Here is a 15,088-nt window from a genome sequence, read left to right as displayed (position 1 = left end):
GTTAGAGTTTTCTTGCTAGTTTGCTTCTTTCCAGCTTCAGTTTTCAGTTTACTGATTTGGTTTTACGGCTCAGACTTCACAGGTGTGTTTACAGCTCATCTGCAGCATCACAGTGACCAACAAGTACTGGTTTAACTACAACCTTATATTCTGCGTTGACCTTAGCCACAATCACTGAGATGGTGATTTTAAAGGATCCTTTCAGTTCAGACTGTGTCTTTTCTGTTCAGAAAATGTGAAACAGTCTTGCTAACTAGTAACATTCACAATGCGAGTAATTAAGCTGTTTTAGTCCATTGCAATGTATTTTCTAACCTTGACCCTGTATTTTTGGACATCTGAAAGTAACCACTATCAGTTGGGAGCCATGTGGACTCGTAAGTAATCCCAGGAGTACAGTTGAAATAGAAAAAACAACAATCTCCTGCTGAAATTTCAGGGGTTTAACACCACCCATCAGGCCCTAACACAGCATTTTTCTCCAAGGCAACAGTGGAGACTTTATTGTATCTTTCATTTTCATGCATTTGCATCTCAAGGTGAAGTCATCTCAAAACATCTCTGGTTGAGATGGGAGTCGAACCCGGTTATTTGTGTGGCTCCATCTTCCCTCTTTTCTTTTTGACCTCTGTAGCCATCACCGACAGCACTTGTCATCATTTATTTCCCGCATACTTGTCTGTAAGATATATAAACCTGCATATTTATGCAGATAATTTCCAGAAAGTTAAAGTTAATTTCCGACAGCACCTCTGAGAGGACTTAACCTGTGACCACCGGGTGATGTGGTTCCATTTGACCTGCAGGCCTCTCACAGCAATGACATTTTCTATTAAGTATTGATTAAAATAAGTTTGATACAAGAGGTCAGGGTCTTTGCAATTTAATTGTGCTTATGATCAGTGCATGGTGTTAATATTTGGTGCTCCCCTAAGAGTTTGATAGCTGTGTGCTTCAACTTACATTCGGCTATCGCTCTTAACTGTAAGGTTTCTTTTATATTCTACGAAATAAAATGCAGAGCATGCCAGTCTTTATTTTGCTTTTATGAGGCAAATAGGGTTTAAAATCTGAAAACCATAACAAAGCTACCAAGTACAGACAATACAGCTGAAAAAAACAGACTTTTCACAAATATTTCATGATAATCAGACTCAGTGAGCCTCCGTGGTATTATGTTGTCTGTCTCAAAAAGTTGTTGACATCTTGGGGAAAAGTGTGTTTCAGTTTGCTTGCAGTCACCTGGGAGACTCTAAAACGACAGTAGTTTGACCTGCAGATACACGATAGCAGTGCTGTTGTGATAAGTACTCAACCAAAACTGGCACAAAAACATCTGAGAGTCTTCAAAGGAGAAAAAAGCCTTAATTATCTGGCCCAACAACGACAAGAAAAGCACTTTTGTGGTTTTTCTTAAAGGGTATTTTGGAGATTGTATTTTTTTTGGAATATTATCCAAAATGGTCATGAAGTCATGACTCCTCCGGGACAGAAGGTGGCGTGTCCTAATTGTACGTCCAGTTAAGCAATTTGTTGACTTTTGAACTTAAGCAGAGCAACATGTAGCGCAAACTTTGCAACTTCGTGTTATTTTTTCGCTAAATTTAGCGAGTATTCAGACCCCTCTGGTGGCTCTTTTTTACTGGTGTTATTGGAGACTTTTCGAGACTCTGACTTGCATCGTTCTTACCGGGGGCTCACACCAAAAGCGTCGTGAGTGGCCAGGTGCCGTTCATTTTCAATGTAAGCTGGCGTTGTGAGCTTCAAGAATTGAGAAAGGCTCAACTTTATGCAAATGAGCAGTGACGCGACGCAACGACAGCCAATTAGGGCCGATCTGGATTCCGAAGGCGGAAAAAAGGGGGAAAAAAAGGCGGAAAACGGCAAAGCGCAAACACAAAGAAACACAAAGAAGGCTGCCCAGAGTACGATCCATGGTGAAAGAGGGAACCGATGTATGGATGGTTTATTATATATATCTGCTAGTTGCTATACATATAAGCCCCGCCCCTTTGGCTGCTTCCGGCTTCCCTGGCCGCTTCTGGCGGCAGAAGAAGTACAAGCGGCGGGTTGTGAGCGTTGTGAGCGTCGTGAGCGGCCAGCTGCCATTAATTTTCAATGTAAGCTGGCGTCGATGAGCGGCCGGCGTTGTGAGCTTCAAGAGTTGAGAAAGGCTCAACTTTATGCAAATGAGCAGTGACGCGACGCGACGACAGCCAGTTAGGGCCGATCTGGATTCCGAAGGCGGAAAAAAGCAGAAAAAGGCGGAAAACGGCAGAGCGCAAACACAAAGAAGGCTGCTAAGAGTACGATCCATGGTGAAAGAGGGAAAATGGATGATTATATATATCTGCTAGTTGCTATACATATAAGCCCCGCCCCTTTGACCGCTTCCGGCTTCTCTGTCCGCTTCCGGCGGCAGAAGAAGTAGAAGCGGCGGGTTGTGAGTGTCATGAGCGGCTGTGGTCACTCATAAAGCTTTTGGTGTGAGCCCCCGGTTAGTCTTCTTAACGAGCAGCAGGTGCTGCCGTGGGCCCCCCCTCCCCCGTCCCAGAGCACCCACAGGTGGCCCAGTCCCTGTGCAGCTGTCCCTCCCAGCTGCAGGCAGAGCAGGAGATGTCCAGCCTCCACGTCCAGACTGCAAATGAATCGCTCATGCATGAAGCCGCTGCCGGCTGATCCAGTTAAGAATCAACACAAGACAGTTCACTTGTAGTTCTAAACATATTTAGGGTTGTTTTCGCTCACTTTCTGCCTAATGCACATGTCAAAGTAGGTGATGACGCCATTTTGCAACTTCAAGCGACTTTTAGGACAACCAATAGTTATTTTCCTCCAGAGGAGGTTACCTTTATCTCTACGCTGATATCGTGAATAACTTAGCCAACAATGCTCTGTGTGGCTCATTTTATACATTACTAATAAACATTAATACTATCTATACTGTCTGTGGGAATATGAGAGCTTATAAAGCGACCGCTGACATGAAATAATATGGAAGGTAGCAGTGGTCGTGTCAGTAGTTTGTTTGTGATGAGTTGATAAGAACAACTAGAAATAAACGTTTAAACTGGACCCGACAGCTGCTGTTCGTACGCTTTATCACGAAACCGGAGGAAGCGGAAAACATGAAGAAGCCGAATCTTAAATGTTCTTTAACTATATGAATTGACCTCATGTTTGAAGTTTAAACAACTACATTTCCACCAAAAGTCATTCAGGTTCACACAGAAAAAATACTGTGAAAATCAGTTATCTCCTCTGCTATATTTCCTTCATCTGGAGTCCAGTGCATTCTGGGACATGAGGCTGCCCCATGTCCACACAAGTCACCCCCTGGTGCATTCTGGGTAAAATGAGCAGAGCAAGAACACATCAGGGCACTTCCACCGTACCTGCCCTGATGCGTACTTTGATTGGAGCAGTACTAACCGGGGGCTCACACCAAAAGCATCGTTAGCGGCCAGCTGCCATTCATTTTCAATGTAAGCTGGCATCGAAGAGCGGCCGGCATTGTGAGCGGCGCGTTGTGAGCTTCATGAGCTTCGTGAGCTTCAAGAGTTGAGAAAGGCTCAACTTTATGCAAATGAGCAGTGACGCGACGCAACGACAGCCAATCAGGGCCGATCTGGATTCCGAAGGCGGGAAAAAGGGGGAAAAAAGGCGGGAAACGGGCAGAGCACAAACACAAAGAAACACAAAGGAGGCTGCCCAGAGTACGATCCATGGTGAAAGAGGGAACCGATGTATGGATGGATTATTATATATATCTGCTAGTTGCTATACATATAAGCCCCGCCCCTTTGGCCGATTCCGGCAGCAGAAGAAGTAGAAGCGGCGGGTTGTGAGTTTTGGTGTGAGTCCCCGGTAACAGACTGAGAAACAGCCCAGATGTGGAATGGTGGGCGGTGCTTGATCAGGCCACTGGAGCTGACCAATCAGAGCGGAGTGGGCCTTCGTGGGAGGAGGCAGCCTTTCTAGCTTTGGTTTCTACTGCTCCTGTAACCATCTAATTGAACTTCTAGCAATAGTAAAGCATAGATTGCCATGGTGTAGTTTTAGTTTGAAGTTATTATTTTTCTTGCCTCCTGTTGTAATCTGAAATATTACTTAGTTTGTGCGTCATGTCTTTGTGCTCTAAATACGGTCTTGTTTCAGCCAAAAGTAGCTTAGGTCCTTTACTCGAGAGTCCACCTGTTAAAACAAGCCGATTAAATCATTTCCCAATGTCAATAGTGTATTTTTCCTCAGTGCTCTGAGGGCTACAACACACCAGATGGAGTTATCCAGTAAGTACCACCACCTCCCAAAGGGACGAGCCGGTAAGTAGGGCTGTGTTGGATCTAATAACCACAATGTTCCAAAATATGAGGCCAGTTTATAATATTTTTGTTTGTACCGTGGACGTCAAACAACAGCTAGCCAAGATCATTGCATAGTCATTCGAGTTAAGACTGAATGCAGATTAAACTTGGTCCTCCAGCACTCTAAACCCACATATTAGCCGTTTTTTTGTTTCTAAATAGGGTAAAAATGGCTTTAGTGACGTCTCTTCCCTTTTCATCTCTCGTGTTTCTGTTTTATCAGCAGTCTTTAGATGTTTCTGTTCAGCTACTAAACATGAACTAATATCCAGTTATTTCTACTTTCCACAGGATGCTGATGAGTCAGATGATCTCAAAGCTGTGATGATGTATTGATGTTAAAATGCTACACAAATCACCTTGAAATATGAAAATATGAAGCAGAACACCTACTTTCCACCCACAAGGTCACAGATGTCAGTTTTTCACAGTTTGGACTTCTCATATAACACGAACATACAGGGCAGTATCTGTCAGATTTGATATTTGTTTCCTTTTCGTCTTTGCTTGTCAGGTCTGTTTAATCTTCTCCTTGAAATAAAAAATAAAGACTGCTGTGCTTTCACTGTCAGCAGAAGAGTTAGCTTGGTCCAGAATTAAAGGTGCAGTCCCCTCCTCAGCACTGCTCCTCCCCCAGAGAGTCTGCGTTCTCTCCCAGGTCTACGGAGGCAGACGCCGCTCTGATCTTTCCACGTCCAGGACCGGGACCAGGACCAGGTCCGGAGCCAGGGCCCCCAACCACGAGCCCGGCTCTGGCGCCGCTGTGGCCGGGGTACACCTCCACGGTGCTGGAGATGGACTGGAGGGAGCGGTCCCGGAAGTAGTGGAAAGCCTCCTGGTCCAGGTAGGTCTGCTCCTCGCGCAGGCCCTGTTCGAACAGCTTGCGTTTGTGTCGGAACTCGATCACCGTCTTGGTGTAGGAGTTGAGGGTGGTGACGGAGGCAGCCATGCAGCAGGTGAAGGAGCCCCACGCCATGCTGGTAGTAGAGGAAGACACAGAGAAGGTGGGTTAGACGCCACAACCCTTGAAAAAAACCTGCCATCGTCACTCTCAGAGGATGTTAATTCAGCTGTTTATGTTTCTGTTTCTGTATCTATCAGACGCTTTTATCCAAAGCGACTTACAAATGAAGATATAACAGCTGTATAAAAGCTAACAATAAGCTACATAGAAGGAACCCAGGAGTCCAACTCTGTCAGAGGGGACAGAGTAGAGATAGGGTGCAGGCATAGAAGGAAGTGCAGAAAGATAAAGGGCAGAGATAGAGGGGGGAGGGAAGTACAAGGTAAGTGCTGGGATAGGAGATGCTCTCTGAAGAGCTGGGTTTTCAGGAGCTTCTTGAAGATAGACAGGGACGCCCCTGTTCTGGTAGCGCTCGGTAGGTCATTCCACCATCGTGGGACGACACATGAACAGAGTTTGGATTGTCTTAGGCGTGGTGTAGGAGCTGCTAGACGACAATCCTGGGACCAACGGAGGGACCCAGTTGGGACAGAAGCCTTTGCAAGAGCATTCAAGCAGATGGAGCCGTTCCATTAAGCTCTTTGTAGCTAACATCAGGGACTTGAATCTGATGCAGGCGGCTAAGGGCAGCCAGAGGAGCTCAATGAACAGAGGGGGGGCGTGTTCTTTTAGGCTGATCCAAGACCAGACGCACCGCCGCGTTCTGGACCATCTGCAGAGGTTTCACAGGCTGGAGACCAGTTAGGAAACCAGTTAGGAGAGCAGTTAGGAGACCAGTTAGGAAACCAGTTAGGAGACCAGTTAGGAAACCAGTTAGGAGACCAGTTAGGAAACCAGTTAGGAAACCAGTTAGGAGACCAGTTAGGAAACCAGTTAGGAAACCAGTTAGGAAACCAGTTAGGAGACCAGTTAGGAAACCAGTTAGGAGAGCAGTTAGGAGACCAGTTAGGAAACCAGTTAGGAGACCAGTTAGGAGACCAGTTAGGAGACCAGTTAGGAAACCAGTTAGGAAACCAGTTAGGAGACCAGTTAGGAGACCAGTTAGGAAACCAGTTAGGAAACCAGTTAGGAGACCAGTTAGGAAACCAGTTAGGAGACCAGTTAGGAAACCAGTTAGGAGACCAGTTAGGAGACCAGTTAGGAGAGCGTTGCAGTAGTGAAGGTGGGAGATGACCATGGCCTGCACCAGGAGTTGGGGGGCATGTTGGGTCAGGTATGGTCTGATCTTTCTTATGTTTAGTAATGTTTTTAACCGTTTTATCAGTCGAAGCAAAACTCGAGAACATTTTGTTGTAATTAATCACATTTTTTCCACTTGCATTAGAGGAAAAAATGATGAAATGGTGACCCAGAAAGCATCAGAGTCAGTACTTTGTTTCAGCTCATCTGTCTTTCCTGACAGCTTGAACTCTTTGAGGACGACTCAAATGAAAAACAGCATTCTCCATCAGTCAGGTTCCAACTTTCTCCTACAACAGCTGACAGATCGGCTCTGCAGGATGCAGCCTTGTTAAGGACCATTTTTTTCCGTTTCCACCATAAATCTGAACACAGATTGAGATCCGGACTGTTTGCTGGACGACTCACCGACGTCTTTCCCGAGTAAAGTTTAGTTTTCCTCCTGAAAAATGAGCTCATCATCAGCAAACCTTCTTTAAACTGAGCCCCTGCACATAAAGTGCATATTTCTGAATATTTCAACACCGGTTCTGTAGAAGCTGCTGCAAAATCAAGCTTTCGAGGTCAGCCGAATACATTTATTGGTGTTTGGTTGCTTTATAAGTCAGAAATCCTTTTTAAAACATATAAATGGATGTATTTACGCAGTATTTAATGATAAACTGAGTTATTGTGTCTGGATTCGTTCTCAGTCCTCAGCTTGGAGTCTTTGGACCTGGTTTGTTTTCGTGTTCACGCCTCATTTATTGGTGTTTGGTTGCTTTATAAGTAAGAAATCCTTTTTAAAACATATAAATGGATGTATTTACGCAGTATTCAATGATAAACTGAGTTATTGTGTCTGGATTCGTTCTCAGTCCTCAGCTTGGAGTCTTTGGACCTGGTTTGTTTTCGTGTTCACGCCTCATTTATTGGTGTTTGGTTGCTTTATAAGTCAGAAATCCTTTTTAAAACATATAAATGGATGTATTTACGCAGTATTTAATGATAAACTGAGTTATTGTGTCTGGATTCATTCTCAGTCCTCAGCTTGGAGTCTTTGGACCTGGTTTGTTTTCGTGTTCACGCCTCATTTATTGGTGTTTGGTTGCTTTATAAGTAAGAAATCCTTTTTAAAACATATAAATTGACGTATTTACGCAGTATTTAATGATAAACTGAGTTATTGTGTCTGGATTCATTCTCAGTCCTCAGCTTGGGGTCTTTGGACCTGGTTTGTTTTCGTGTTCACGCCTCATTTATTGGTGTTTGGTTGCTTTATAAGTAAGAAATCCTTTTTAAAACATATAAATGGATGTATTTACGCAGTATTTAATGATAAACTGAGTTATTGTGTCTGGATTCGTTCTCAGTCCTCAGCTTGGGGTCTTTGGACCTGGTTTGTTTTCGTGTTCACGCCTCATTTATTGGTGTTTCAGTTCTGGGCTCAGTTTGGTTTTCTTGTTGTTTTCCTGGATTTTCTCAGTAATTTTGGTCGATGTGTTCGTTTGGCTCCTGGTTTTCGGTTGTGCTTCGTTGGAAGCATTGAATCTGCTTTTCCTCTTTTTCTTATTTAGTTATCCTGTCTTTGGTTTGTTACTTTATGGCCATTTTGTTTTGATAAAATCCTCAATTAATCGTCCATCTGCCTCTGGCTCGCTCTTCTGCATTTGGCTCCTTGACAACCTCCAAAGTCCATCGATCACAACAACAACAACAACAACTGTAAGTGTAACAGACATAAAAACTGCTTTAAAGCGGTTAAAGTTGACACTGTCGGCTCATCTCATTGATCTAATTTCAGCCTCCTCGTCATCTCCTTCCTTCTGTCTTTGACTCTGAGGCTGTTCATAGTAAAATACTTTAAAGGATGTCTTAAAATGCACCCAGATGAGAGGAGATGTCGGAGAGGAGAGGCTTGTCAGAGGAGCTTAAAGTGAGAATTCACCTGAGTGTCTCCTTTGAGGAAGTTTTCTGGCACCTTCTGTTCAGGATGAATCTGCTGTGGTGTTTTCATGCTTCTGTCGCTGATATTTGACTTTCTATCTGACCTTAAAAGCTTTTCTTTACAGCTGATTTAATCTGAAACCAGAGCAGGAGATGTGTTCAGCACCTTTGTGTCATTAAACTCTGACCGTAGGCTCACGAACACATTGATCTCACTCTGAAGAACACGTTAAAATGGAAATGGAGATGAAAGAACATACAGCAACAGGAGGATGGAAGTTTGAGCTTAAAAAGAAAGTTGAATTAAAGAACGTTTAATTCTTCCTGAAGGAATTCTGCCTTCCTGCTCCCGTGAGGTTAATCCATCCTTTAATGACCCGAAACGACAGACTAAACTTATCTAAAGTGTTACACTCCTTTCATTCTCTTTAAAATATTTGCCCTACTTTTAGTTCTTTCTTTAAAGCTTCATATAATGTTGGATTTGTCGAATTGTTTGAATCGGAAACCAAAATGTTGTCGCAAAAATCAATTTTTCAACCTGAAGAACCGTCCCGACTTCCTGCCTGTGCTGCTACTTCTGACCATAAGAGGGCATCATCAGCTGAACAACAACACATTATACTGTCATTATCTACTTAACAGGAGCAGTGTGAGAAAAACTAAGTGAACCCTTAGCCACCTTAGCCAGGTGCTGCTGCCAAGGAGGAAAGACACCAGCAATGATCTTATGATCCATCAGTCTGGGAAGGGTTATAAGGCCATTTCCAAACTATCTGGAGTCCATCATTCTACAGAGAGAAAGATTATTCACAAGTGGAAAACATTCAGGACAGCTGTCAATCTTCCCAGGAGTGGACGTCCCAGCAAGTTCACCCCAAGGTGAAGAAGCCAAGAGCTACATCTCAGACTCTCCAGGCCTCAGTTAGCAGGTTAAAGGTTAAAGGTCACCCCAAGGTGAAGAAGCCCAGAGCTACATCTCAGACTCTACAGGCCTCAGTTAGCATGTTAAAGGTTAAAGGTCATGACAGCACAGTTAGAAAAAGACTGAACAAGGATGGCTTGTTTGGAAGGGCTGCAGGAGAAAGCCTCTTCTCTCTAAAAAGAACATGGCAGCACAGCTTAGGTTTGCAAAGCTGCATCTGAACAAAGCTCAAGACTTCTGGAACAATGTCCTTTGGACAGACCAGAGCAAAGTGGAGATGTTTGGTCCTAATGCACAGCAGCACGTTTGGAGGAAACCAAACACAGCATATCAGCACAAACACCTCATACCAGCTGTCAAGCACGGTGGTGGAGGGCTGATGATCTGGGCTGGTTCTGCAGCCACAGGACCTGGGCACCTTGCAGTCATTGAGTCCACCATGAACTCCTCTGGATACCAAAGTATTCTAGAGTCAAATGTGAGGCCATCTGTCCCACAGCTAAAGCTGGGCTGAAACTGGCTCATCAACAGGACAAAGATCCCAAACACAGCAGCAGATCTACAGCAGAATGTGGGAAAAAGAAAAGAATCGAGGTGTTGCAATGGTCCAGTCAGAGTCCAGACCTCAGCCTGACTGAAATGCTGTGGTGGGACCTTAAGAGAGCTGTGCAGAAACCAATGCTGCAAACCTCAATGAGCTGAAGCAGCGCTGGAGAGAAGAGTGGCCGAGATTCCTCCAGAACCAGGAGAGAGACTGATAACGTCCCACAGGAAACCATCACTGCAGCTCACTGCTGCTGAAGCTGCTGGATCAGGGGTTCACTTAGTTTCTCACTCACTGTGTTTTGCTCCATAAATAATGACTCAGTGTAACATGTCGTTGTTAATCAGAGGTTGGATTTACTGAGTTTTAACACTTGATTTAAACCAGATTATTATGATTTTTTCTCATCTTCTGCTGTTTAAAACCTTAGAATATAATAAGTGAACTCCTCAGTTGAGTTTTGGGGGATTTGCTGCCTTTCTCAACAGCTTGTAATGAAACGTAGGCGTCACGTGACTTTGTCCTTGTGACCGAAGCGTCACCTGGATGCTGCTCTTCCCTCAGAGCCTCTGTCCTTGATTGATAAGCGATTTGTTTGAGCTCAGACGGCAGCTGCAGCTCAGCCTTCACAGCTGTGAAAGTCTTGTCTGGCTGTTGTGAATAACAGCAGCGCTGTCACTCATCTACCTTCAGCAGGTTATGTTTGGACACCGAAGGAGACATTTATGTGACAGGAATCAGATTAAAGTGAAGCTTTGACTAAATCTGCCATCTGTCAGATTATTTTTTTTAGATATTTGTTGTTTTAGGAAGCGACAGAAACAGCTTAAAGCATAAAGCATCTGCTCACCTGTTCAAGGGAACCTTTAAAGGGTTTTGTGGATAAATATAGAATGAAATGAAGCTGGGGTTGGATCTTCAGTTTGGTTTAGGACTGATGGAGTGTGGACTGACCAGAAAGACCAGCCGTAGTCCCAGCTGTGAGGCCTCCAGTCTTCAGGCCCCAGACTGACTGTGATCTGGAACACCTGGGTGTACATCATGTGGGCCACCATACCGAGAAGACCTGCAACACACACATGTTGATTATTAGTCTCAAACAGGAGTCCAAAGACCACAACGTGGTGCACGAGAACGCACTGAACAAAAGTCTTTGGGTGAAGAAACAGGTGCACACAGGTATGTTTCACAGCTGCATCTGTTTACTTCCTGCTTCTGCTTCCTCCTGCTGCTTAATTTGCTTTTAAATCATTCTATTTATTTCCACAAGTCTTGGATATAATTCTATTCTTTTTCTTTTAAGTGAACCAAGACTTTTTAAATCATTTTTAATAATTTTTTATTCTTTTTACAACTTATCTGACGAGCCACACACAGCTGAAGCCTGATTTAGAGCCTGGTCCGGGCGCCTAGCACTCAGCTAACGCTAAATAGCCTGGAAAGATGCTAACCGTTAGGCTAACTAGCAACAAGATGCCTCCCTTCTCCACAGACGACTACTACAGCCTCCTGCAGAAGATTGCACAGGTATGTTTCAGAGCTGCATCTTTTTACTTCCTGCTTCTGCTTCCTCCTGCTGCTTAATTTGCTTTTAAATCATTCTATTTATTTCCACACGTCTTGGATATAATTCTATTCTTTTTCTTTTAAGTGAACCAAGACTTTTTAAATAATTTTTTAATTCTTTTTACAACTTATTTGACGAGCCACACACAGCTGAAGCCTGATTTAGAGCCTGGTCCGGGCACCTAGCACTCAGCTAAAGCTAAATAGCCTGGAAAGATGCTAACCGTTAGGTTAACTAGCAACAAGATGCCTCCCTTCTCCACAGACGACTACTACAGCCTCCTGCAGAAGATTGCACAGGTATGTTTCAGAGCTGCATCTTTTTACTTCCTGCTTCTGCTTCCTCCTGCTGCTTAATTTGCTTTTAAATCATTCTATTTATTTCCACAAGTCTTGGATATAATTATATTATTTTTCTTTTAAGTGAACTTTTTGACTTTTTAAATCATTTTTCATCATTTTGTATTCTTTTTACAACTTATCTGACGAGCCACACACAGCTGAAGCTAAATAGCCTGGAAAGATGCTAACCGTTAGGCTAACTAGCAACAAGATGCCTCCCTTCTCCACAGACGACTACTACAGCCTCCTGCAGAAGTTTGCACAGGTATGTTTCAGAGCTGCATCTGTTGCAGAAAGTCCAAGAAATCTTTTCAGAACAGTCCTCGGCAGCCTCCATTTGGCTCGGCGTGTAACCTCCTCTGGGATGAGACGAGTCAAAGGTGGGGTTTACCTGTGGGTAGAGACCTGGTGCTTCGGATAGCATTGTACTTTTGTTACAGCGCACAGTACAGTCAAAGCAGGTCAGTGAGTCTGCTGCAATCACCCTGCAGCCAGCGGAAAGAGGCTGATGCATGAATTTATTCTGAAATGAGTCAAGCTAAAGTTTGTGAATGAGGATGTTCTGTTGTTTCAGTGAAGAAAGAACCCAATTACCCTTTAAATACCTTTATCTGTGTCTTCTTGATTCTTTGGAATCGTTTGGAGTTCCCGACCACAGATTCCCCGTTTTACGGATTCAGATCTTTTACCAAACCGCCACCATCTAAATAACCCTGTTTGCTCAAAAGGAAACTTCCCTTCCACAGACCACTGAGTTCCCAGCTCCCGAGAACCAGACCGTCCTCCTTACCGGGGGCTCACACCAAAAGCGACCACAGCCGCTCACGACGCTCACAACCCGCCGCTTCTACTTCTTCTGCCGCCGGAACGCGGGCAAAGGGGCGGGGCTTATATGTATAGCAACTAGCAGATATATAATAATCCATCCATACATCGGTTCCCTTTTTCACCATGGATCGTACTCTGGGCAGCTTTCTTTGTGTTTGCGCTCTGCCGTTTTCTGCTTTTTCCCGCCTTTTTTCCGAATCCAGATCGGCCCTAATTGGCTGTCGTCGCGTCACTGCTCATTTGCATAAAGTTGAGCCTTTCTCAACTCATGAAGCTCATGAAGCTCACAACGCCGGCCGCTCATCAACGCCGGCTTACATTGAAAATGAACGGCAGCTGGCCGCTCACGACGCTTTTGGTGGGAGCCCCCGGTTAGGTCTCGCCATCCGCCACCATCTAAATAACCCTGTTTGCTCAAAAGGAAACTTCCCTTCCACAGACCACTGAGTTGCCAGTTCCCGAGAACCAGACCGTCCTCCTTCGGTCTCGACATCCGTAACAGTATCTCAACAATCTGCTTTCAGTTAAAGGGCAACAGGATTCTGATGTATTTCTTTTATTTGTGCTGTACATCTTCATCTAAAATCATCTGCATCTAAACGCTTCCAGATGAGGAAAACCTCGGGACACATGCTAACCTTGGGACTGGACTCTTTGGATTACTTTCATAATGCTCCGATTTGAGTTGTGCAGCTGCGTTCAGTTACAGTAAAGTGATCATTTCAGAGTGAGAGACAGTAGAACAGGCACCTCCATCCAGGTGACATTCACAACTATATTCCAGACGGGTTTTCGAACCAGATTTCCAACAATTTCAATATAAATTTCAAGCCCAGAGCCACAAACATGTGCTGCCTCAATAGCAGCTCCAACGGGGAGTGGCTGATTGTATGAATAAATGGTAAAATCAGGAAGTCCACCAGGAGCAGGATTAAGAGAACAGACTTTAAACAAAGTGAGACAAGAAAAACAAACAATAAAATACCTTTTTGAGGGTTTTGAGGGCTTCACAGTTCTTTTTCTTTAAGAATCAAACAAAAAATCCTGCTTCTCAGACAATAAACAAGTAGAAATACATTAAATTTACTGCTCATGACGACAAACTTTCCCCGAGCAGATAAATAATGAGTGTTTTCTTGTTTTTACGTAAACTCACGAACACAAGATGATCTGCCAGCATAATAAGTGGAAACAAACAGCAGTAAATCACTTCTCGTCTGCGTCACAGCCCTCAGTAATGAATCAGAACATATGTAATGATCATAATTAGTCATTAGACGGTATCAGGTTATCAGACATCCAATCAATTAGAGATGAGAGCATAATTACTCATGAAATCACGATGAATCAAAAAGCCACAATGTGTTAATGTGAAATTAGTGCAGCGATTAGACATCAAAACCACGCAGCGTAACACTCATCTGCCTCAGATTTACACCATAAAGAGAGCATCAGTCCTCAGCCGTGACAGCGTGATGACACAGCTGTGTTGTTGTTTTGTTTGGGAGATTTCCTGTCATGAACCTGCAGGTCTGCGGCAAAGTGTAGAGAATTTAACTCTGACCTGTGAGTCATTCAGGCAGGAAAAAGGCTCCTAACTCAAGGGATGAACCAGTGTTGTGTCGACACAGAACAGACAACTTAGCAAAGAAGCCATTTTAAACTGGATCTTTAGGCACTTTGTCACAAAGACACATCATTTGTTCCCATTTCTTTAGCTGCATCTATGAAAAACAGCAAAGAAAACACAGTTTGACAGACAGAAAATAGGATTTCTGCAGCAACAAGGTGATTCCCAAAGAGCTATTAGCTGAAAACTTGGCATATCTCAGCATGGTGTGCAGTGTGTCCTTAAAACATTTGAGGAAACTGGACAAGAGGAGGACAAAAGAAGAAGTGTCAGGCCTAAAAAACTATCTACAGCAGATGAACAGGATCTGAAAGTGATGTCCTTAAGAAAGAGGAAAAAATCCAGCTGTGACCTGACAGGACCTGAGAGATGCATCTGGACCTTCAGCTGATCCATCTACTGTTGGCCCAAGCCTCATCAGAAATGGGCTCCATGGAAGGGTGGCTGTCAAGAAGCCGTTCTTAAGGAAGGGAAACAGGGAGAAAAGGCTGAGCTGTGCCAAATGACACAAGAAGTGGACTGAAAATCAGTGGCAACAGGTCTTATGGAGGGATGAATCCTCCCCAGAGCCCGGACCTCAACATTATTGAAGCAGTGTGGGATCATCTGACAGAGAACGGAACAAAAGGCAGCCCACATCCAAAGAAGAGCTTTGGGATGTCCTTCAAGAAGCCTGGAGAACTATTCCTGAAGACTCCTTAAAGAAATGACAGAAAGCTTGTCTCAGAGGGTTCAGGCTGTGTTGGAGAATAAAGGAGCTCAGACCAGATATTCAGCTCTGTTTCTGCCTTATTTACTGTATTTCTATTGATGTTTGATC

General features: G+C 44.0%; 1 protein-coding gene across 1 annotated transcript in view; it reads right to left on the bottom strand.

The window, feature by feature from the left end:
* Positions 1 to 3,572: 3,572 nt before the first annotated feature.
* Positions 3,573 to 15,088, bottom strand: part of gsg1l (gsg1-like) — a 37,509-nt gene continuing 25,993 nt past the window's right edge. The window contains exons 4-5 of the mRNA XM_072369560.1: positions 10,857 to 10,968; positions 3,573 to 5,341 (exon numbers count right to left, since the gene is read on the bottom strand). Of these exons, the coding sequence (XP_072225661.1) occupies positions 4,981 to 5,341; positions 10,857 to 10,968 (473 nt within the window). The 3' untranslated portion in view covers positions 3,573 to 4,980. The remainder of the gene's footprint in view (positions 5,342 to 10,856; positions 10,969 to 15,088) is intronic.

This window comes from Leuresthes tenuis, unplaced genomic scaffold, assembly GCF_036924035.1.
Source record: "Leuresthes tenuis unplaced genomic scaffold, fLeuTen1.0.hap1 SCAF_17, whole genome shotgun sequence".
NCBI lineage: Eukaryota > Metazoa > Chordata > Actinopteri > Atheriniformes > Atherinopsidae > Leuresthes > Leuresthes tenuis.
The sequence above is the reverse complement of the archived record's forward strand: the minus strand, read 5'-3'. Positions and strand labels throughout refer to the sequence as shown.